This window comes from Symphalangus syndactylus, chromosome 16 (assembly GCF_028878055.3).
Source record: "Symphalangus syndactylus isolate Jambi chromosome 16, NHGRI_mSymSyn1-v2.1_pri, whole genome shotgun sequence".
Taxonomy (NCBI): Eukaryota; Metazoa; Chordata; class Mammalia; order Primates; family Hylobatidae; genus Symphalangus; species Symphalangus syndactylus.
Window position 1 is genome coordinate 53,563,113 of NC_072438.2, and position 22,769 is coordinate 53,585,881.

General features: G+C 37.8%; 2 protein-coding genes across 4 annotated transcripts in view; one reads left to right on the top strand and one right to left on the bottom strand.

The window, feature by feature from the left end:
* GABRA4 (gamma-aminobutyric acid type A receptor subunit alpha4) overlaps positions 1-314 on the bottom strand; it is a 78,516-nt gene extending 78,202 nt beyond the window's left edge. For 2 of the 3 annotated variants that reach the window (XM_055246274.2, XM_055246273.2), the window contains exon 1: positions 106-314. In XM_055246274.2, coding sequence (XP_055102249.1) covers positions 106-134 — 29 coding nt within the window. In that variant the 5' untranslated portion in view covers positions 135-314. Of the gene's footprint in view, positions 1-37 lie in introns of all 3 variants that reach the window. The other variant, XM_055246272.2, reaches the window with a different exon arrangement.
* A 680-nt stretch (positions 315-994) lies between these two features.
* Positions 995-22,769, top strand: part of GABRB1 (gamma-aminobutyric acid type A receptor subunit beta1) — a 434,372-nt gene continuing 412,597 nt past the window's right edge. The window contains exons 1-2 of the mRNA XM_055246277.2: positions 995-1,114; positions 2,223-2,319. The gene's annotated coding sequence lies outside the window, so the exon portion shown is untranslated. The remainder of the gene's footprint in view (positions 1,115-2,222; positions 2,320-22,769) is intronic.

Consider the following 22,769-nt stretch of genomic DNA (forward strand, 5'->3'; position numbering starts at 1 on the left):
TTCCCTTGCCCACCTCCTCGCACCCCAGAGAACTCACCAAACCGCCAGGCACAGGAAGCGCAGGAGGGCGAAACTGACCCCGGCGGACAGAGCGATCGCGGGTACCTTCTTGGCAGAAACCATCTTTGCAACATGCCATACTTCAAGCCTGTTCACGTTTCCAGGCTCTTCAGATGCCCTGAGCAGGGTGCGAGGAGAGGGCAGAGAGGCTCCCGCGGCGTGCGCACACTCGCGCTCACACTCGCCCGCGCTCAGCCAGCCCGAGCCGCGGTGGGCGTGTGTGTGCACGGGGCCAGGGGAGGCGGAACCTGCCTTCCTCGCCCCCTCCTTTCTCGCTCAGCGCTCAATGTGTATGTAGAGCTATGTATACCGCTCCACACCCTTTCGTGCCCGCGCGCTGAAGGTTCTGGGGTTCGCATCCGCGCGCTTGCGCTGCAAGACTCGGCAAGTTTGTTCCGACTGTAACTCCGGGGATGAGGACCGGGGTCTCTTGCCCCTCCTCCGGCTACGCAGCCCCCGACCCCAAGTGGGCTCCCCGCCCACAGCAGTGTTCGTCCTCCTCCCTCCTGGCCCCCTCCCTTCCGCTGGGATTTGGATCTAACCACTGAAGCTCCTCTGTCATCAGGTTGTGCGAGGACCTGTTTGTACCCAGAGTCAAGGTTGGAGGTGGAGAAAGGGCGGGTGACGGGGACTGCTGGGCTGGGGGTGGTAGCGGTGGTGAGGAGAGGGAATCAAGTCTGGGCTCAAACGACCTTTGAGACCCTCCCCTTCAGGTGTTATGGGGGACGGTAGGGAGAGCAATGAAATCAGAAAAGATTCTTCCTGGTAACAGGGGTTACAACTCAACCGGCGGACTCTCGCCAAACTATTGGGAAGTCGACTCGAGCCGCACTCTAGTCCCAGTATTTGCTAAGCTATTGCTTTAAAGACACCCCATTTCTTTACCCGCCTCCATCAGACACGCGCACACCCTCCGCTTTGCTGCTCCATCCTTTTCTGGAGAGGAAGGGAGAGGTGGAGACAAGCGACCTCTGGTCAAAATCACTTTCACTTCTTGCGACACTCTTCTTTTTCAGAATGGAGTTGACTTACTTCCAGAGGTTGACCGCTTTAGGTAGGGGGAAAGGATGGCTGGGGGGGGGGGGGGGAAGAGAAAATGTGTGTGTGTGTGTGTGTGTGTGTGTGTGTGAGTGAGAGAGAGAGAGAGAGAGAGAGGGAGAAGGTGGGGTATGGAGAGAAAGGATACATAAATTAAAATGGAGGGGGACAAATCTCAGTTCCCTTGTGACATGAAAGGGAACACTATGCTCTATATCTTTAGTGTTTTACTGAGCAAAGATAAGCATTTCCAGTAGATCTTTGGAAACATTAATTATTGGCTTCAAGGGGGAAAAGCGTCTTTCAAATCAGTAATAATGCATGTGGAAATTTTCATATGATGGATCAAGGAGCTAAGTAATTCCCATACCCTGGAACCAAACACCAATTAGGTTCTAGTCGGAACTCTGATGATTTGTTCAAATTGAGATGACTAGTGGACGGGTATGAAGAGGGAACACCTTATATTAGAGGTTTTGTTTTTTTGTGTGTTTTGAACGTCTGGATTCAAGTTTTCTTTCTAAGGGAAAGCCCAAAGTGCCCATCGTGCGCAGTAGCTGGAGCTCCGTGCTCTGTATTCTGTACTGCTTTCTTCATGGAATTTGTTGACTTCATCCTAATCCCAGCTCTATCATTCTTTTCTCATAGACTGTGGTCTCTCTGAGGGCCTGGGCTAGGTAATTTTTGCTCATCTGTGTTTATTTTATCTGTTGTTACAGCGCATGGCACATAGAATGTCAATAAATATTTATTGAATGAACAATTAAACAAAGCAATGAATTGCTTGTTCCCAGATCCATCTTATAAATTTGGATGACTTTCAAGTTCTCTCTTTTGGGAAAAATAATGGAAGTACTAGTGTATCCTCCAAATATGCTGTGAAAGCATTAGTCACCACAGATTCTCCACATATTATAGTATTTCTCTAATCTTAATACTTTCGTACCTTTTTAAAAAGAAAATTTAGCTCTGTTGCCCAGGCTGGAGAGCAGTGGTACCATCATAGCTGACTGCAGCCTCTACCTTTTGGGCTCAAGCAATCCTTCTACCTCAGCCTTCTAAGTAGTTGGAACTACAGGTATGTGTCACCATGCTCCATTAATATATTTTTATATTTTTTGTAGAGATGTGGGGGCTCTGCGATGTCACCAGGCTACCCTCAAACTCCTGGCCTCAAGTGATCCTCCTGCCTCTGTCTCCCAAAGTGCTGGTATGACAGATGTAAGCCACTGCCTTACGTTTGTAAGCCTTTTCCTATACTTTCTAAAACCTAAATTGGTATTTTTGAAACCACTTTCCCTTGCAATTTTCATTTTAAAAATACATATATCAAAAAATTAACAACCCAAAATAATGGCTTTGGGGAAAAAGTTACATATTGTATCTTTAAAATTCAAACTTAAAATCTGTGAAACTATTATATTCAAATTAAAAGAACATTCTTTCAGAGTAGCTACTTCCAGTTATATTTTTGTTAATTGGGTTATAGCACTTAAGTTCAGCTGAAGATAATACTAAAGACATACCTCTTTTCATTGTATTTCACAGTCTTTTATTTATGCCACTTTTGTATTACTTCAAGAAGATATATGTTGAATTTCACTGCCTGAAATCTTTAAAAAAATATTGCCTGTTGACATGAGGGTCTTTTTTTTTTTTTAGAAATCTAACATTCTGAAAAGTTATAATTTACTTTAGCTTATGAATACAAATATGCTATTGTTTCCCATGTAAACTCCTATTTGTGATAGCCCAGGATTGTCAGTGAATTATTATTATTGTGTGTAGCTGTGCAGAAATAGGAAGGTGTTAAAATCATACCTATACCTTTTTTTTCTTTAAGTTGATATAAGCCCATTATTACTAGGTTTAGTAGAATTTGAATTGGGCCCAAGTACACTACCCCCAAATATCATTATATTAAGCCAGTCACATTTTATAAATTTAACAAATGAGTTTACTTTGGATATAATGAGATGCAAATAATACAGACAGCCCAACTGCTAAAGTCTTAGGATGAACACTTTAAAGCCCACAGTGCCTATGAAATGCCCTGAAAATGAACACAAAATCTTGTGTTTATGTAAGTATGTGCATTTTCCTGTGAGACTGTTTATCTCTCATCAAGTTCTTATATGCCGTGGACAGCTGTAGTGTGGACCAACATTTTAATATAAAAGATAACTCAAATATTAGAACATTCAATCAAACAAGTGAATGAATATTTGTAGTTAATGTGTGATAAAAATCTCTATCCCATTTTATAAGCTTCCCCATTGCCAGTTTCTATAGACTGTCACATAGATTGTAAGTCTCTTGTGGGTACTCGGTCTCATTTATTGTCAATTTATCATATGTCCAAAGAGCTTGGTATGCAAAATATTTAAGTGGTAATAAAGTAAATAATCTGAAAGGGTTCAACCTGTTCCTCTTTTTTTTCCATTAATTCTTTCTGGTAAATATTGAACCAATTGTAACCATTTGAGGAGGGTACTGATGTGAATTCCTGCTTTAAATTCTGAAGGCTTGTAGATATAGGCCCAGTTTGAAATGTTCCTGTTCCAAGAATTTAGAAGCTATTGACAATTTTATGTTAATGTATTTCTCTGTCCCTCGTATTTTGCACAGGTGAGAAGAATTGATTTAATACTCTCTTAGTTAATGCCTTTTCTCATTTGTATTAAAACAGTGTTTCCACTGAAATATTACCTGTATACCAGCCTATTATCATTGTCTACTTACAGATTTTTTATCTTCATTCATTTCTTATTGTATGTATTTGAGGTATACAACACGATGTTTTGATGTAAATATATAGCAAAATGACTTTTACAGTCAAATTAACATATTCACCACCTTACATAGTTACCTTTTTGTGTGTGAGGATCGAGTACCTAAAATCTACTCTCTTAGCAAATTACTGTTCAATGTACAATGAAATATTATTAACTATGGCCTCATGTTGTACATTAGATCTTATTATACATATTATTACATATTATATAATATATAATAATGGTAACTTTCTTATACATAACTATAACTTCGTACACTTCAAGCTGTATCTCCTAAATTCCCCTGCCACCATGCCTCCTTTGGTAACTACCATTCTACTCTCAGTTTCTACGCATTTGGCTATTTATACATTCCACAAATAAGTGAGATCATTTCGTATTTATTTTTCTGTGCTATGTATGTCTGGTCTATTTCACTTACTATATGTCCTCCACGTTCATCCATGTTGTTGCAAATGGCAGTATCCTTTCTTTTATAAAGCTGTATATATAGATGTGTGTGTATATATATGTACGCACACACATATATATGCACACACACACATATACACATATACATATAACAGTTTCTTTATTCATTCATCCACTGATGGACACACATAGGTTGTATCCGTATCTTGCCTATTATGAATAATGCTGCAATAAACATTAGAGCTCAGATATCTCTACAAGATGCTGATTTTATTTCCTTAGGGTGTATGTTCAGAAGAGGGATTGCTAGGTCATATGATAGTGCTATGTTTAGTTTTTTGAGGAACCTCTATATCGTTTCCACAATAGCTGTACCAGTTTACATTCCCACCAACAGTGTACAAGGGTTTCCTAATCTGGGGGAATTTAACATATTGTATTTGAGTAAACATTTCATAATACCAGTTAATACTGCTGTCAAAATAAGAATTTTTTGCCATATAGTTAATGCAGATTTAGTTATTTCAGTGCAATTATTTGAAAAAAAACAAAATTGTGACAATACTATTATCTGAATAAACTTTACACATGAAATTTGGAAAGTCACCTATTATACTATGTATTTTAGATTATTAATTATTTTTTATAATTTTCTGAGATCAAGTTGGACATTAAGGCAATATATCAATATTTAATAGTCTCCAAGATCTCATGTTAATTTGAATTACATTCAGAAATATTAGTTCTTCAATATTAGCTTTTGTTTTATTTGAAAGTCTGAAGTTTTAAAATAAGTGGCGGCCAGCCAGGCACGGTAGCTCACGCCTGTAATCCCAGCACTTTGGGAGGCCGAGGTGGGTGGATCACGAAGGTCAGGAGATCGAGACCATCCTGGCTAACATGGCGAAACCCCGTCTCTACTAAAAATACAAAAAAATTAGCCAGGCGTGGTGGCAGGCGCCTGTAGTCCCAGCTACTCGGGAGGCTGAGGCAGGAGGATGGCGTGAACTGGGGAGGTGGATCTTGCAGTGAGCTGAGATTGTGCCATTGCACTGCAGCCTGGGCCACTGAGCAAGACTCTGTCTTAAAAAAAAAAAAAAAAAAAGTGGAAAGAATACAATTTAAGAAGATACAATCCAAGTAATACATTTAATAACTACTTTTAGGCTCAATTGAAAATGCCTAATAATGTGTGAAGCATTATTTTATTCATCAGACCTTGAATTCTGAAATAAGCTCTCAGAATAAGTTTAGAAATGCTACTCCAAAGAGCCGTGATTGTGTGTGTGAGATGGGCGTGTGTGATTGTGTGAGAGTACTAATTATTACAAGAAACATTCCTTTAATTATGTTTGTGTATATGTATGGTATGTGCTAATTTTTAGTTTCTGAAAAAGATGATACTATTGTTAAGAAATAGATTTATTTTCAGCACCTAATAGTAATGGTTTGCAAGGATAATTTATGCATTACCAATAGTGCCCCAAATTAACTCATATAGTTTATTTAGAGGGGATACGCAAAGATGTAAATACTGGAGGTATGATTCATTTGATGGCCATTTAAACATTGTTAAATTTGTTGCCAAGTGCCTATTTTATGATGAATACAATGTCATGTCTTGTTTCAAGACTGATAAGGGACTAATAGAACCACTTTGGAAAGCAGTTTGCCAATATATTTAAGTTTAACATATTCATACCATATGACCAAACCATCCAATTTAAATTTTATAGCTCCAAGAAACTCTCAAACATGTTCATGAGGAGACATCTAAAATATGTTATGTTGTTTGTAATAGCGGAAACTTAGAAACAAATTAGATGTCATTTAACAGGGAAGTGGATACATTATATTGTGGTGTAAAGAGAGAACTATACAACAATTAAAATAAGGAAATAAGATATATGTTTCAAGATAAATATATCAGGAGTAAATGTATACAAAATAAGCAAGAAGCAAAATAAAGAAATCATTCTCCAAAGAGCTGAAGAGACCAATGACTGACAGTAATTGTTTAGTTTGTAAGATAACGAATAAAAAAAGAAACAGTGCTAAACTCCCTCTGCTTATAAGATAAGAAACTAGCTAAAATGGGTTAATGCCAATATGGCTATTAAAATAGATTTTGCAGAGAACAGACATGCTGACATCACAGCATGAATTTTCACTGCAAGTTTCATACTAACTCCTCCCACATTTGCACATGGGACCCATGAGGAGGCATGAAGAGATAACTGCCCAAGGACTTTCCATGCCTCCTCTTTCCTTCCACCAATCTCCTGCTAATTCCAGAATCCACCCCCTAAACTTTTTCTAATAAAATTACTACCTTAAAGCCAGTACAGGGAGACAGATTTGAGCTGGACTCATGTCACCTTGTTAGTCAAATTGCAATAAAAAGCTTTTCTTTTCTCAAAAACTCAGTGACATAGTGTTGGCTTCTAGTGCATCAGGGAGCAAACCTCTTTCTCTCAATAACGATAATACCTTCAGCCAAATACTCATATAAAATTTAAAACATAAAAAAATTATGCATGTTGTAGGTATTACAATACCATATTAATATTACCAATATTAATATGGTATGTAGCCATATGAACAAATTTGCATGAAAAACTAAATAACAAATTCAAGATAATGGGTATCTGTGGCAGAAAGAAGAGTGAAATAAGGGAGAGAAACATTGACTATTTCAACTGTTTATGTACAGCTTTATCTCATTAAAAATATCTCAAGCAAATATGGCAAAATGTTAAGATTTGCTAAATCTGGTGGTCAGGACTTAGGTGTTCACTATGTTACTTTTTTTATATTCATCTTCTCTTGTGGAGCAAAGCACTATAAAACTTTCTAGCTTAAAACAATTTATGATACTCTCTCACAGTGCACATAGTTTGACTACTACGCTCATGTGGTGGTTTTCCCCGGAAGTCCTTCATCCCACTGCAGTTAGATAGTGGCTGGGGCTGGCATAATTTGAAGGCTTGACTGAGCTAGGCATTGAAGATAGCTTATTGCTTCACATGACTGGTGCTTCAGATAGAGAGGGGGAATTTGCTGGAGATCTCTCTCCTCCCACCTCCCCCGTCTTACTTACTTAGCCAGCTTGGATTTCCACATAACATGATGATCTTGGGGTACTAAGACTTTTTATATGCCGGCTGGTTTTCCCAAAGTAAACATTTCAAGTTAGGCTGAAGCTGAAGGCTTCTTATGACCAAACCTTGAAAGTCACAGGGCATTATTCTATAGGTCAGAGCAGGTAACAGGGTCAAACCAGATTCACGCAGAGGGGATAACAAAGATGTAAATACTGAGAGATATGATTCATTTGATGGCCATCTTTGAAGACTAGCTATTACATATATTTTTCATATGCCTGAAATATTTCATAGAACAAATTGAATAGCATTTTATAAGAATGCTGTGATGGTTAACTTTGTGTTAATTTGCCCGGATCACAGTACCCAGATGTTTGGTAAGATATTATTTTAATTTAATTTAATTTTTTGATTTCTATTTTTTGAGATGGAGGCTCGCTCTGTTGCCCAGGCTGGAGTACAGTGGTACGATCTTGGCTTACTGCAAGCTCCACCTCCCAGGTTCGCACCATTTTCCTGCCTCAGCCTCCCGAGTAGCTGGGACTACAGGTGCCCACCACCACGCCCGGCTAATTTTTTGTACTTTTAGTAGAGATGTGGTTTCACTGTGTTAGCCAGGATGGTCTCAATCTCCTGACTTGTGATTCTCCTGCCTTGGCCTCCCAAAGTGCTGGGATTACAGCATGAGCCACCGTGCCCGGCCAGATATTATTTTCAATATTTCTGTGAATGTATTTCTTAGATGAAATAAAGATTTTAATCAGTAGACTTTGAGTAAAACAGATTACCTTCCATAATTTGGGCGAGCCTCATCCAATCTGTTGAAGGCCTTAATAGACAAAGACTGACCTCCCAGGAGAGGGAATTCTGCCAGCAGGTGGACTTCAGACTTGATCTGCAATATTAGGTATTCCCTGGGTCTCCAGTCTGCCAGACTTCCCTGCAGATTTTGGGTTTACCAACTCCTGTAAGTGTGTGAGTCAATTCCTTAAAATTTCTACAGATAGAATAATCTATACTCTATTGGTTCAATTTCTCTAGAAAATCCTAACTAATACAGTTGTATGGGGATATAAGATGAAATGTTTTGGGTTCTAGTAAAATCTTGTGTGTCAATTCAATGTTAAAATTTTTCTCACCTTTCAAATGCCATTAAATTGTTCCAAAAAGTGATATGAAAGTGTTACAGAACTCTGAAGCTTATCTTACAACAGCTTACTGTTTTTATTACTCTTAGGATGGGCAGTTTTTTACGACAGTTAGTAACTCATGATATGTGAACTATTATAAATGTTAAACCTTCATGAGCTATTACTTAGATTCTAAATTAATCATTATATTTGAATTTTGTTCTTTTGACTTTTCAGTCAAACAATGCATTCTCACTATAGAGATTTTGGAGACAACAAAATACTATAAAGAAAACATTATATACCATACAATCATTGAAGTAAAACGTATTTTAAAACTCATTTTAAAAAATTAAGCCTAAGCCTTTGCAAAAATATCAACATTTACTTTACAAGCTTTGGGAAAAAAAGTAGTGAGTGAGCACATTTGGCAAGTTGATAAGCCCAAGAAACAAAGATGCAGAATGTGCTGTATATTTTATGCAATTTTATTATATATATTTGCATTGGATATTTTTATCATTTTTTTTACTAGTGATATGAAGCAATTCCTCTTTTAAATATATTTATAACCAGAAGAAAACGTAAATTAAACCTAAAGAATGCATGTATTTCACTAATCATTCTAGACACAAATATTTTAGTCTTTCAAATGTTTAAATAAGAACCACCTTTAATGTAAAGCACAATGGCAGAAATGTATGTGTTTTCTTTTTTTCTGTATCTTTAAGTCGCCAGTAGAGAACCTATAACACAAATCAGACACAAGCAAACTAAATGATTAAAGTATCATAGATATATACCAGCCTGCCATCAAACCAACACAGTGTTTGGAATTAAACTTTCACTTTCCAAACAAATCTGTGAATCCTGAACATGATACAGTGGTGAAATATTTGGTCCTCAAAAGACTACAAAGACAGACTGCTCTTCATTACCATCTGGTGGCTACTGCGTGGAGTGGCATTAAACATAATTTTAAGAGAGAGTTAAAGGAAGTGAATGTCATAAGAATAGAAGGAGGACCTCAATAGTATTGATGAATATTGAAAATGCATGAGGATAAATATCAGAGAAGGATTTGGGACTTTACCATAGAAAAGTATACCACAAAAAGTTATTTATTGGAATCAGTTTACAGTGAGCAAAAGTTGAATGTTTGATTTATGGATAGCATAAGACTTCCAAATCACTCCTATTTGCTTTATAATAAAAAAAACTTTGTTCTTTTAGTGATAAATTCTATGTAGCAAATTGTCTGAATCTACTAAAGCTTTCAGTCCTCCATGTATCTTCACATGTCACTTGCCTCAGAAGTACCCTTTTCTATTTTATCTACCTGGAAAACACTTACATATCTTTAAAATTTAGATTAAGTGCACCTCACTTGTGAAATCTACTTCCTCCCAGGTAAGGGTTTTGTTATCTGTCTCTGCAGACTGTTGTACTTCTGTGGACCATTTGCCTAATGGCTTCTTTTCATGACTGACTGAGTTTCTCAAGGATGGAGATGACGTTTTATTTATTCTTGAAAGACCCAAGTTCTAACCATTTAATATGCTTATGTAAGGAATGAATCCAGGAGGAAGTTCATTGTTATTTAGGAAATAAATAACAATATTTTAAGCCAAAAGAAACCTCTCACATTTCAAACTTGACAGACACTGAGACAAGGGACAAATTTAGGTTTTGGAGAAAGTAAATGTCCATATTGACATTCAAGTTTCCCACTTCCATCACAGAATTACAAAGCCAAAACAGAACCAGAGAAATCATCTAGTTCTGCTACATTCTTTTAAGTATGGGAATGAGGCTCAGAGAGACGACATGATTTTCCTAAATTTCTATAATTGCTAACTACCAGAATCAGGACTGGAATCCCAGTCTTCTGACTCTTCCTCCAGTGAGGCATGTATTCTGCTGATTTAATCTCCGACTTCTCTTAAGAGGAACCTTAGGTCTAGGAAATTGGGCTTTGAACCTAAAATGCAATGCCCTTTCAGTAATTCAATCCTATTCTTGATCCATGTCAGCTCACACATATTTACAGGCAAGTTAGGAAATCATTAATTATGTTATGCGGGATTGCAATAATATATTTAAAACGTTCTTTTGTTTTTTTGTTCATTTTTTGTTTTTGTTTTGTTTTTGTTTTAGATGGAGTGTTGCTCTGTCGCCAGGGTGGAGTGCAGTGGTGCGATCTCAGCTCATGCAACCTCCACCTCTTGGGTTCAAGCGATTCCCCCTGCCTCAGCCTCCCGAGTAGATGGGACTACAGGCGCGTGCCACCAAGCCTGTCCAATTTTTTGGATTTTAGTAGAGACGGGGTTTCACCATGTTGGCCAGGTTGGTCTCGATCTCCTGACCTGGTGATCTGCCTGCCTCGCCCTCTCAAAGTGCTGGGATTACACGTGTGAGCCACCGTGCCTGACCTACAATAATATATTTAAATCTTTCTTAAAGTTCTTTAATCTTTCCCAGTGGTTACAATTCTAGACACTGATTCTAAGAAAATGACAAGACACTTATGTCAAGATTATAAGCATGATGAGCAATAGAGCATCATTATTAATGCCTTTTATTTTTAGTTTTTATGGGTACATGGTAGGTGTATTTGTTTATGGGGTACATGAGATATTTTAATACAGGCATGCAATGCATAATATTAATACTTTTGAAAAAAAAAGAATAGATTCCCTGGTATAATTTCCGATGTCTTTGGTTATTAAGGGATATACTTTGGGGCTGAATGGGAAGAGTTTGAGATGCTCAAAACACACCTTGTTTTTTGACTGCGTATTCCACCTACGGGTGAGGCCAAACACTTGATTTAAAACACAAACAAACAAACAAAAAACAGATGACACAGTCTCTTCGAGTCTGTTAAGATATGTAGTTTATAATCCAGAATCGGTTTTATTCTGTCAATGTGTATTTGATGCCATATCATCTAGTTTTTCCACCTTTAAAAATTATACTTCTAGGAAAAACAATATGTTTGTTATTTGAAGTTTAATACTTATAGTTTCAATAGTTTTGTGTTTCCTCGAAGGTCAATGGCATGCAGTGATTTGTGACTGTTGCTAAGGCATATATAGAAACAGTGAATTCTGAGAGGCTAAGGAGCAGGCAGATGCAATCACCTAGATGGAGAGAGAGCCAAAGCCAAGAGTGGGCCTAGGGCGAGGCCAGACACACCTGGCTTTATGACTCCTAGGGTTAATGTCCCAGATGCAGAAACTTTCCTGCAGTGATTTTTAAAAATGGTTCTCGGTATGGCCAGGCACAGTGGCTCACGCCCGTAATCCCAGCACTTTGGGAGGCCGAGGCGGGTGGATCACGAGGTCAGGAGATCGAAACCATCCTGGCTAACACGGTGAAACCCCGTCTGTACTAAAAATACAAAAAATTAGCCGGGCGTGGTGGTGGGCGCCTGTAGTCCCAGCTACTTGGCAGGCTGAGGCAGGAGAATGGCGTGAACCCGGGAGGCGGAGCTTGCAGTGAGCCGAGATCCAGCCACCGCACTCCAGCCTGGGCGAAAGAGCTAGACTCTGTCTCAAAACAAACAAACAAACAAACAAAAACAAACAAACAAACAAACAAAAAACTGTTCTTGGTGAGGAAGTGACCATCCAGTGAGATTTTAAATGTCACTGTATGCTGAAAATGTCATTATATTAATATCCAGCAATGGATGCTTTATCTGTAAAATGTATTATTAAAGAGAGATACTTCAAAGTGATAAAGGGGTAAACCCATCAGAATGATCTAATAATTCTCAATTTATCTGAACCTCAATTAATAGCTTAAAAAACTAAAGAACACATTGACAAAACTAAGATCTCTAATTATCGTGGGATGTTTTAACATACGCTTCTCAGTAACTAAAGGAACAAGCAGATGACAAACGTAATAAAGGCATAGATGATTTTAATAGCACTGTTAACAAACTGGACTTCACCGACATAGAGAGAATGCTGCACCTATATATATTCTTTTCAAACGACAGGTAACATTATCTCAAGTTGACCGCATGCTGGGTTTTAAAGCATGCCAAATAAAGAATGAAGAATGTCAATGAATAGAAATTGTACCAAGAATGTTCTCTGACCATTGTGAAATTAATCTTGAAGTCAATAGCAATAGGTAACCAGAGAATCTTTCTAAAGAATGAAGAAAAGCTGGGGCAAGAGGTCGGATAGGGGAGACAGATAACAAGGAGATGTAAGCCTTACTAAGACATTTGTATTCTAACATCACTGAGTACCATTAAACTGGTATATATATACCAGTTCCAAGGTATACATCCTTTAATGGTACTCAGTGATGTTAGAATACAAATGTGTATATATATATATATATTTTTATATATATATATATAATCAAGTTTGTATTTTTAAATAGTCATTCTGGTTGCAGCTGAGATGCCAGGGAGGAATGATTGTGAGATTAGGTAAATAATGTTCGGGAGTGAAGAGAAGTATAGAGACAGGCAGGCCAATTTACCCTTACACTATTATAGATGAGTGTGGTTGCTTGAACTGGAATAGTGGCAGTGGAGATAGAAATAAGAGGAAAGATTAGAGAAATATTTAGGTGGCGAGATGGGCATTGTTGGTATTTGTTAACAAGAAATGACTCCCAGATTTTTGTCTTGGTTACATGCTTGAGTGTTGTCATTCATTAAATACAGAATACAGGAAGTTGGAGGGCAGAAAACTAGAGATGATCATTGTGGGACAACCAAAGGTTCCCTATAGTCACTTAGAACAGTGCTCTGTACCTAAAATATACATTTGAAATGATAAATGGTAAATAAGACATGGGCTAGATGAGATTCTACAAAGAAATAATAGAAGAGAGTAGAAAGTTTGTGTTAGAATATAAGGAATGCCAACTGTAAAACTTCTAATATTGACTATCATTTGAGGAAAAAATAAAATGTCACCTTTTTTTTTTTTCTTGAGATGGAGTCTCACTCTATTGCCCCGGCTGGAGTGCAGTGGCATGATCTTGGCTCACTGCAACCTCTGCTTTTCAGGTTCACGTGATTCTCCTGCTTCAGCCTCCTGAGTAGCTGGAATTACAGGCTTCCGCCACCACACCCAGCTAATTTTTTTTTTGCATTTTTAGTAGAGATGAGGTGTCACCATGTTGTCCAGGCTGGTCTTGAACTCCTGACCTCAAGTGATCCACCCGCCTTGGCCTCCGAAAGTGCTGGGATTACAGGTGTGAACCACTGCACCCAGCTAATATTTTAACTGGACTTTTAAAAATACCAGCATTATTAACTGTAGTTCACCCTGTCATGCTATCAGATACCACATCTTTTTTTTTTTTTTTTTTTGAGATGGAGTCTCGCTGTGTCGCCCAGGCTGGAGTGCAGTGGCTGGATCTCGGCTCACTGCAAGCTCCGTCTCCCGGGTTCATGCCATTTTCCTTCCTCAGCCTCCCGAGTAGTTGGGACTACAGGCGCCCGCCACCACGCCTGGCCAATTTTTTGTATTTTTAGTAGAGACGGGGTTTCACCGTGTTAGCCAGGATGGTCTCGATCTCCTGACCTCGTGATCCACCCGCCTCGGCCTCCCAAAGTGCTGGGATTACAGGCGTGAGCCACTGCGCCTGGCCAGATACTACATTTTGTTCACTCAATATTTTTGTATATAAATATGAAATAAAATATAAATATATTCAAAATATTTATTAATTAAATTTTATATAAATTATGTATATATAAAAGTTAAATATATGTTTTTGTGTCAAAACATCACATTTACCACACAAAATATATACCATTATGTACCCGTAATAATTAAAAATTTAAAAATACTACCATTATAATGTATTTGCCTTACAGGCTTATCTATATAATTGTAAAGAATAACACCTAAAATTAATGCATTAACACAGGTAATCAACACTATCTACCAAGTTTAATGTGCTTACATTAAGAACAGCATCAATTTTAGTTTTTTTAGAAGAAAAAAATAGAACTTGAGAGCCAGCAAGTCCAGTTATAGAAACCATGTTTATGACCATTGACAAGAGGCCTCTGGGTGGCCAGATGATGTCAAAATCATATGATAGCATAAAATCCATACAATTGTGGATTATCTCCAAAGACGCTCAGGAATTTGATTGTAGGAGTGGAGAAGTTAATTGGTTGAGGTGATTTAAGTTGGGGGGTTTTAGGGCCTGTCCACTGGATAAGGAGAAGTGTGTCAAAAACATTATGTATTGAGCACAGAGTGATTGAGGTAGTAGTCAACAGGTGGTCTCCAGCCTGGAACAGAAATAAATAAAACCAAGAATGTGACGATGGTCACCATTTGATAAGCAATGGAAAGTTAAATCCTTGCTTAAGAGATGAGAACCTGAGGGGTTAAGTAACAAAATAAAAATCACATCTAGTCAGTTAATGGTAGATAGCAAGGTCTCCTGCCACCTACTCTAATAGTCTGTGAATGATTGCATAACAATGATTGTGTTGCATACTAATGAAGGAAATATGGTAAGCAGTGCACAGCTTACTTTATTTTGTCAATGCAAATAAATATGATCAACTCAAATGTTGCCACATTTCCCAGTAACTTTTTTTATTGTGAAATTATCATGCCATCACCATATATTCTTATTAGGTAGCAAAATTCCTGAATCTTCCTCCCCAAAGCTGGAATGTTGTTGGCTCTGACCTAGTGTCATCCTGACTCCTGAAATTCTCAGCTGCTTCACTTTTGGAACATTGCTTCCCAACTCTAGATTTTAGTGTCATTTGCAAACTGAGGATGATGATACTGCCTATTTCGTAGGATTTTTAACAAAGACGAAATGTGTTAATACATGTTAAAACTATTTGAAGAGTTGCTGGAACATAGTTAGCACTAACAAAGTGTTAGTTCTATTAATAACTCACACATTGGATTTTTGAACCTGACACCTTTTTTTTTTAAACTCATTGCCACTGACAGAGAGTCCTTCTGCAGCTAGAGGTAAAAATCTTAAAAGTGTTAAAACATTAGAGAGTTAACACGTTGGTGTGAATAAGTTTTAGTCAAAGTGAAAGTGAAAGCATTAGACTAGTTGCAGTTTCAATGGTAGATGAAGTTCAAAGGTCAAAGTACCTAAAAATTGAGAGGAAATGCAGCTGTGTGGGAAACATTAGCAGAAGAAGGTGGGAAGGCCCAGGAACAAACTTCAAAGACTTTCCTGTTTTGCCCAAGGCCTCACCTTATCATTGTTGCTGCAAAAATAAGGCCACAGGTATGAGCTGGACCTAGACCTGTGATTCCACTCAGGACTGAGGGAGCTGCAGTAGGTATTAAACCCAGTTGTGAACTGTCTGGGCGGCAACTACTGAGAAAAATGGACAGCAAGAAGGATGTGAGCTGAACCGAGGACTTCTACCTTGGGTACTGCTTGCCTGGGGCCAAAAACTAGATGCAAGAATGGATAAGGGTAAGGTCCCAAGTGGGGCCAAATGGTTTTGTTTGACCATTTGGGAAACAGAAACATATCAGACTCAGACTCAGAGGCCAAGCTGCTCCCAAAGAGATCATTTGTGGGCATGCACATCTGTTCTGGTATGTTCCAGTCATGGAATATACAATGAGATCTTATAATCTCTCATTTGCAGTGTTACCTCTATAATGTATTATGTATCCATATATTATTGGAACTGGTTGTGAATGTCCTATTCTGCACTTTCACAATTTCCATAGTTTCATGATAGATTTTGAGAGCTACTAAGGTAAAATCTTCCACTTTGCTTTCTACAAACACTTGCAGCTAGCTATTCTTTGCCCTGGGTTTGTCAATATAAATTTTCAAAATGTCATTGTTATAAAAAACCTGTCAATATCTAAATCTAACACTATTGTCATGTTCGTATTATAGAATAAGCACTATTGACATCTTCTTTTATGTTTTATAAAGCAAATTTTTTTTTCCTGTCCTACACTTTTACAATACTTCTGATCACCAAAATGTGTAGTGTTTCCCCCTCTCTCCCCACCAGCCTCCCATACCTAGCAATTCTCCACTTCTGGGTAAGACACCAACTGGGTGTCCTACAATTTAATTTAACTCTGACACTATTTACCTCGAAATAGCATCAGATCCCACAGGTTAAGGACTTAGATTCTCCTCCTTTTTTAATGTCCAAACTGAAAATAAATATGATATATTAATTCAGAAGTTAAGTATATGATTCTGAAGCAAGAGAAGAGTTAAAACCACAGGTTTAAATTTGAGAAAAATTGCCATATAATTGGTAATTAAATCTAGGATATAGATAAGATACTCTATGAAAAAGGTATAGAATAAGGCTATAGAAAGACATAAGATGAAGTTTGGGAAACTATAGTATTTAGTAGCTTTATTTATTTATTTATTTATTGAGACGGAGTCTCGCCCTGCCTCCCAGACTGGAGTGCAATGGCACAATCTTGGCTCACCACAACCTCTGCCTCCCAGGTTCAAGTAATTCTCCTACCTCAGCCTCTCAAGTAGCTGGTATTACAGGCACACACCACCACACCAGGCTAATATTTTGTATTTTTAGTAGAGACAGGGTTTCACCATGTTGGCCAGGCTGGTCTTGAACTCCTGACCTCATGATCCGCCCACCTCAGCCTCCCAAAGTGCTGGGATTACAGGCGTGAGCCGCTGTATCCGGCCTAGTAGCCATATTTATTATGATGGGTCTATAAATGAGACAGAAAAGAAAAGGCAGAGATTTAAGAGGACGTATAATAATATAGAATAACAAATAGTATGTTTCAAAGAGGGTTAGGTTGATCAAATTAATAGTGTTGAATATGACTGAGAATTTAAGGATAAAGAGAAATAGAAAATATTCATTATATTTGAGGGAGTAACTATTATGTATGTCAACATTGTAATATCCTTAGTTGATTAGCCTAAATAACAATGGATTAGTCCAAACAAGACTCCTTTTCTTTTTTTTCAACAGTGACTCTTCCACATTGGAAAGCAAAATTATGAGACTGGGATGTTGTGGCCTCTGGCTTTTAACTACACTAAAGTGAGATCTCAGCATAAAGGCTTCCTTTACTGAGATGCAAAAATGACACCAAATGGTTTCAAAGCAATAATTGGAAAGTATTGCCAATAATTGTTTACCTTAATTTGTAAAGATTATCAATATGTTATATAAACAATGGGCAAGCATGAGCTAGTTTTACATGTTTACTGTCTGTGATCAACAATATAATACATTGAAGCTTTACTGTTTATCCATATAGTCCCTGCAAATATTTATTTATTCATTTTGTTCTTAATTTATTCAAACATATTTTTGAGATCCTACAACATACCAGGATTTTTGCTATATTCTGTCATTGACAGTCTTCCTAGAGGTCATAATCTAGTAGAAAAAATATATTCAGCTAACAATAGAACTATGGTAAAAGTGTACAAATAGAGGTTTTGGCCAAATGCCACAGCAGCTGGAGTATTAGTGAGGACTACACCTTGAAATTTCACAAGGATGAGATGGGCAGAAAAGCACTGCAGATAGAGGATGCAGCAGGTGAAAGGCTTGCTTCTGGCTTACACGGAAAATAGGAGTATATCAGTGCTAGTTAAACACTGGGTACATGGTAATAAGGGAGGGGTTCAATGAAGAAAAAACAATAGAAATAATGTAGGTTAGAGAGAGGGAGATGGTTCCCTTCTTACCCGGGTATAGCATGTTGCTTTAAACAAAACGTGAACCAGGCTGCAAAAGCCAAAAATTCTTTAGAAAATGCTGCTTTCAGGCTTTGCCCTATAAAAAGTCATATTCTCAACTACTGAATAAAAAAGCCAATTCTATTATCTTTTTCTTTCCTGTCATTAAGATTTTTCCATCACTTTTAATAATGTGTAACAAAAATTTTTGAAAATCCCTATTTGACTTGATCACTAAAGTGACATAGTGACACTTTAGTGAATCATAGAATTGCTTAATAATTTTATGGATAGAAGGAAAACGAAATCCGGAAATGTTCTTTACCGTCCTCTAGGTGACAAAATTTATATCTGTGCAGATTATTTATTTATTTATTTATTTATTTATTTATTTATTTATTTTTCTATCTGAGACAGAGTCTCACTCTGTCACCCAGGCTGGAGTCCAGTGGCACAATCTTGGCTCACTGCAACTTCCATCTCCTGGGTTCAAGCGATTCTCTTGCCTCAGCCCCCTGAGCATCTGGGATTACAGGCACCGACCACCATGCCCAGGCTAATTTTTGTATTTTTACTAGAGACAGGGTTTCACCTTATTGGCCAGGCTGGTCTCCAACTCCTGATCTCAGGTGATCCACTGACCTCGGCCTCCGAAAGTGCTGGGATTACAGGACTGAGCCACTGTGCCTGGCCTGTGCAGACGATTTAATGAACAAAATGATGTCTTTCGGTTTAAATGAGGGTAGAATCAGTTTTTGAACTAGGTGCTAAAATATCCAACCTGTTATAATTAGAAACTTTAACTTTTAATAAATAACAAACTTTTAAAAGCAGAAATTGAGAATACAAAAATTAATACTCTTCTTATATTGTAGGAAGTGATAATAAGGTATTTAGAAAGAGACGCTGTGGAGTTAAATGACCTGACAAGTAATTCCAGATCTGCAATTTACTACATGTGCAGCCTTCTCCATGTTTTATAGTTTATGTGTTTATGAAAGTATTGAGTCAGATTTTTTAATTCCCTGCTTGTGTTAACATTCAAGTCTAAAGGATTGCTTGAGATCATGATTTTGATATGACGCAACTGTCAGGGAACAGTATTATGACTCTGGCAGCTATGTGAAATTACACTAACTTAAATTGTAGCTGATGGTTGCATTACTCACATTATTTGCTCAAACTCCTTGGACAACTGAAAATAAACATTTTCTTAACGGAGCAGTATATATCATTTAACTTAAAGGAAACACTGGGAAATATGGGATAGACTTCTTTGAGAATTGTACTATGACAACCACTGTAAGAAGCCACCAAAGGGCTAAATCCAAATAAAGAAATAAGAAACACATTGGAAACAAACAAAAGCCTATAAAACAGGAAAGAGTAGCTGTAACCAGGAAAGTTACAAAATCCAATGATTCATTTTTTCACACTCACACACACACACACACAAGCATGATGGCTTCTAGTTTTACCACTGAATCTCTGAAATATTGTCAAGATACATAAATTTTTGATGACCTAACACCCTCACTGTGACTATTTTATGAACAGCATCTGACTCATCTCTCAATCAAAATTTTGCACACTGCTTTGAAGCTGTGGAGATATTCATCCACAGATTGTTAAGGAGAACTTCAGAATATGGCTAGAAAACTGGTTATTCTCTTTTAGAACTCAAATCATTAAATTGTTGTTAAATTCAGATTTTCAGATTTGAATTATTGACTTTTCTCTTTCAAAATAAAATCTATTACCTTTTCTATTGTTATTCATGTTTTCATTTAGTTTTTCCTGCTTTAAAATGAGTTTTCTTTTCTTCTTCTTCGTCGTCGTCGTCCTCCTCCTCTTCTTCCTCCTCCTCCTCCTTCTTCTTCTCCCTCTTCCTCCTCCTCTTCTCCTTCTCCTTCTTCTTCTTCTTCTTCCCCTTTCTCTTCTTCTTCTTCTAGTCCTCCTCCTCTTCTTTCTTCTTCCTTTTTCCTCCTCCTCCTCCTCCTTCTTCTTTCTTTTTTTTTTTTGTTTTGGAGAGACAGGCTCTCTATATGTTGCCCAGGTTGGTCTTGAACTCCTGGCCTCTGTCTGGCCTCAAGTCATCCTCCCACCTCAGCCTCCCAAAGTTCTGAGATTACAGACAGGAGCCACCATGCCTGGCCTTCTTTTCTTCTTTAACAAATAATCACCTTACATCTAGTCAATTGTTAAATTGCTAATGTCTCTGGTTCTTAGTAGTAAGACTAATGCCACAAAAACAATATGATAATGTCAGAAATCTACTATTTTAAAATATATGGTTGACCTTTTTACAATATAGAAGTTAAGGGCCCTGACCCCCCAGGCAGTTGAAAATCCGTGTGTAATTTTTGGCTACTCAAGAACGTTACTGATGCCTACAGTTGGCCAGAAACCTTACTGATAACACAAGCAGTTGATTGACACATATTTTATATATGACGTGCATTAGGTACTGCATTCTTACACTAAAATAAGCTAGAGAAAGAAAATGTGATTAAGAAAATCATAAGGAAGAGAAAATATATTTATTATTCACTAAGTGGAAGTGGATCGTCATAAAGATCTTCATCTTCATTGTCTTTACATATGAGTAGGCTGAGGCGGAGGAAGAAGAGGGTTTGATTTTGTTGTCTCAGGAATGGCAGAGGTGGAAGAAAATCCGCGTATAAGTGGACCTGTGCAATACACACCCATGTTTTTCAAGAGTCTTGTACTTTTTCTTCATCATTTTGCTCTTATCTTTACTGACAATTTGTAAACTGCATATACATCACTAACTTTTAAGAAATGTATTTTCTCTGAAAATATATTAAACTTTTCATTTAAGACTTTTAATGAGATCAAATGAAAATAGTTTGACACTCCAGACCTTAAAACTCAAGACCTCAAAATCCACTAAGCAACAGCATTGAAAAATATGCATTTCTCATCTGACTAATGGTAACTTCCTTGTGGCCTCATATTGGTTGATCTATCAACATTAATTTTTCCTAGATGCTTGACCCTTTTCCTAGATGCTTGACCCTTTTCCTAGATGCTTGACCCTTTTCCTGGATGCTTGGCTCTCAGCACACTTCATTCTTCTGGTTTTCTTTCTACCTGTTCCTTCTTTGTCACTCTTTCTAGTTTCTTTTTGTCTACCCTAACCTCAAAAGTTTGAAAGGCCCAACATACCTGGAATTTCCTTCCTTTTCCACCTATGCTCACAATATTATTGAAATTATGCAGTGTGTTTCATTAAACACTATATTAGTTTGCTAGGACTGCCATAACAAAATACCAATTGTGGCTTGAACAATGGAAATTTAATTTTCTCATCGTTCTGGAGGCTGAAAGTCCAAGATCAAAGTGTCAGCAGGTTTACTTTCTCTCTCTCTCTCTCTCTCCTTCCTCCCTCCCTCTTTCCCTCCCCTTCCTTCCTTCCTTCCTTCCTTCCTTCCTTCCTTCCTTCCTTCTTTCCTTCTTTCTTTCTTTCTTTCTTTTTCATTCTTTCTTTCTTTCTTTCTTTCTTTCTTTTCTTTCTCTCTTTCTTTCTTTCTTTCTTTCTTCCCTTCTTCTTTCCTTCTTTCTTTCTTTCTTTCACGGGCTCTCACTTTGTTGCCCAGGCTGTAGTGCAGATCTCAACTCACTGTAACCTCTGCCTCCCAGGCTCAAGCAATCCTCCCACCTCAACCTCTCTAGTAGATAGGAAAACAGGCACATGCCACCACACCTGGCTAATTTATATATATATATATATATATATTGTAGAGACAGGATTTCACCATGTTGCCTAGGCTGGTCTCCATCTTGCACTCAAGCAATCCCCCCACCTCAGACTCCCAAAGTGCTGGTATTACAGGCATGAGCCACTGCGCCCAGCCAATTTGGTTCCTCTTGAGGTCTCTCTCCTTGGTTTGCAGATGGCTGCCTTCTCCTTGTGTCCTCATATGGCCTTTCCACTGTGCATGAACATGTATGGTGTCTCCTCTTTTTATAAAGACACCAATCATGTTTTATTAGGACCCCAACTTTTCTGACCTCATTTAATACTGATTATTTCTTTGAAGAGTGCTTCTTCAAATATAGTCACATTCAAGGATAGGTCTTCAACTTGTGAATTTGGGGGGAGCAATTCAATTCATACGAATAGTATCTATATGCTGCTAGCTTTCAAATGTATACTTCCAACCAAGGCCTCTTCCTTGATATGGAGTTACCCCACTGCCTACTCAGAATTCCCACTTGGATTTCTAATAAACAGGTTAAACTCAACATGTTTGAAATTGATTTACAATGCAAGACTTCCCCAAACTGTTTATCAACATCCTCACCATCTCAGAGAATGGCAACCCTTCCATTTACTCAGCTCAAAGATATTGGAGTCATCTTTTGCTCACCTCTTTTCCTCACATCTATATCCTCTCTCTCAGGAAGTCCTGTTAACTGTAGCTTCACAATATATCTGGAATATGACCACTTTTCATCACCTCTACTACTACTGTAATTTTCCCTCTTGGATTACCGACTTAACTTCTTCCACCCTT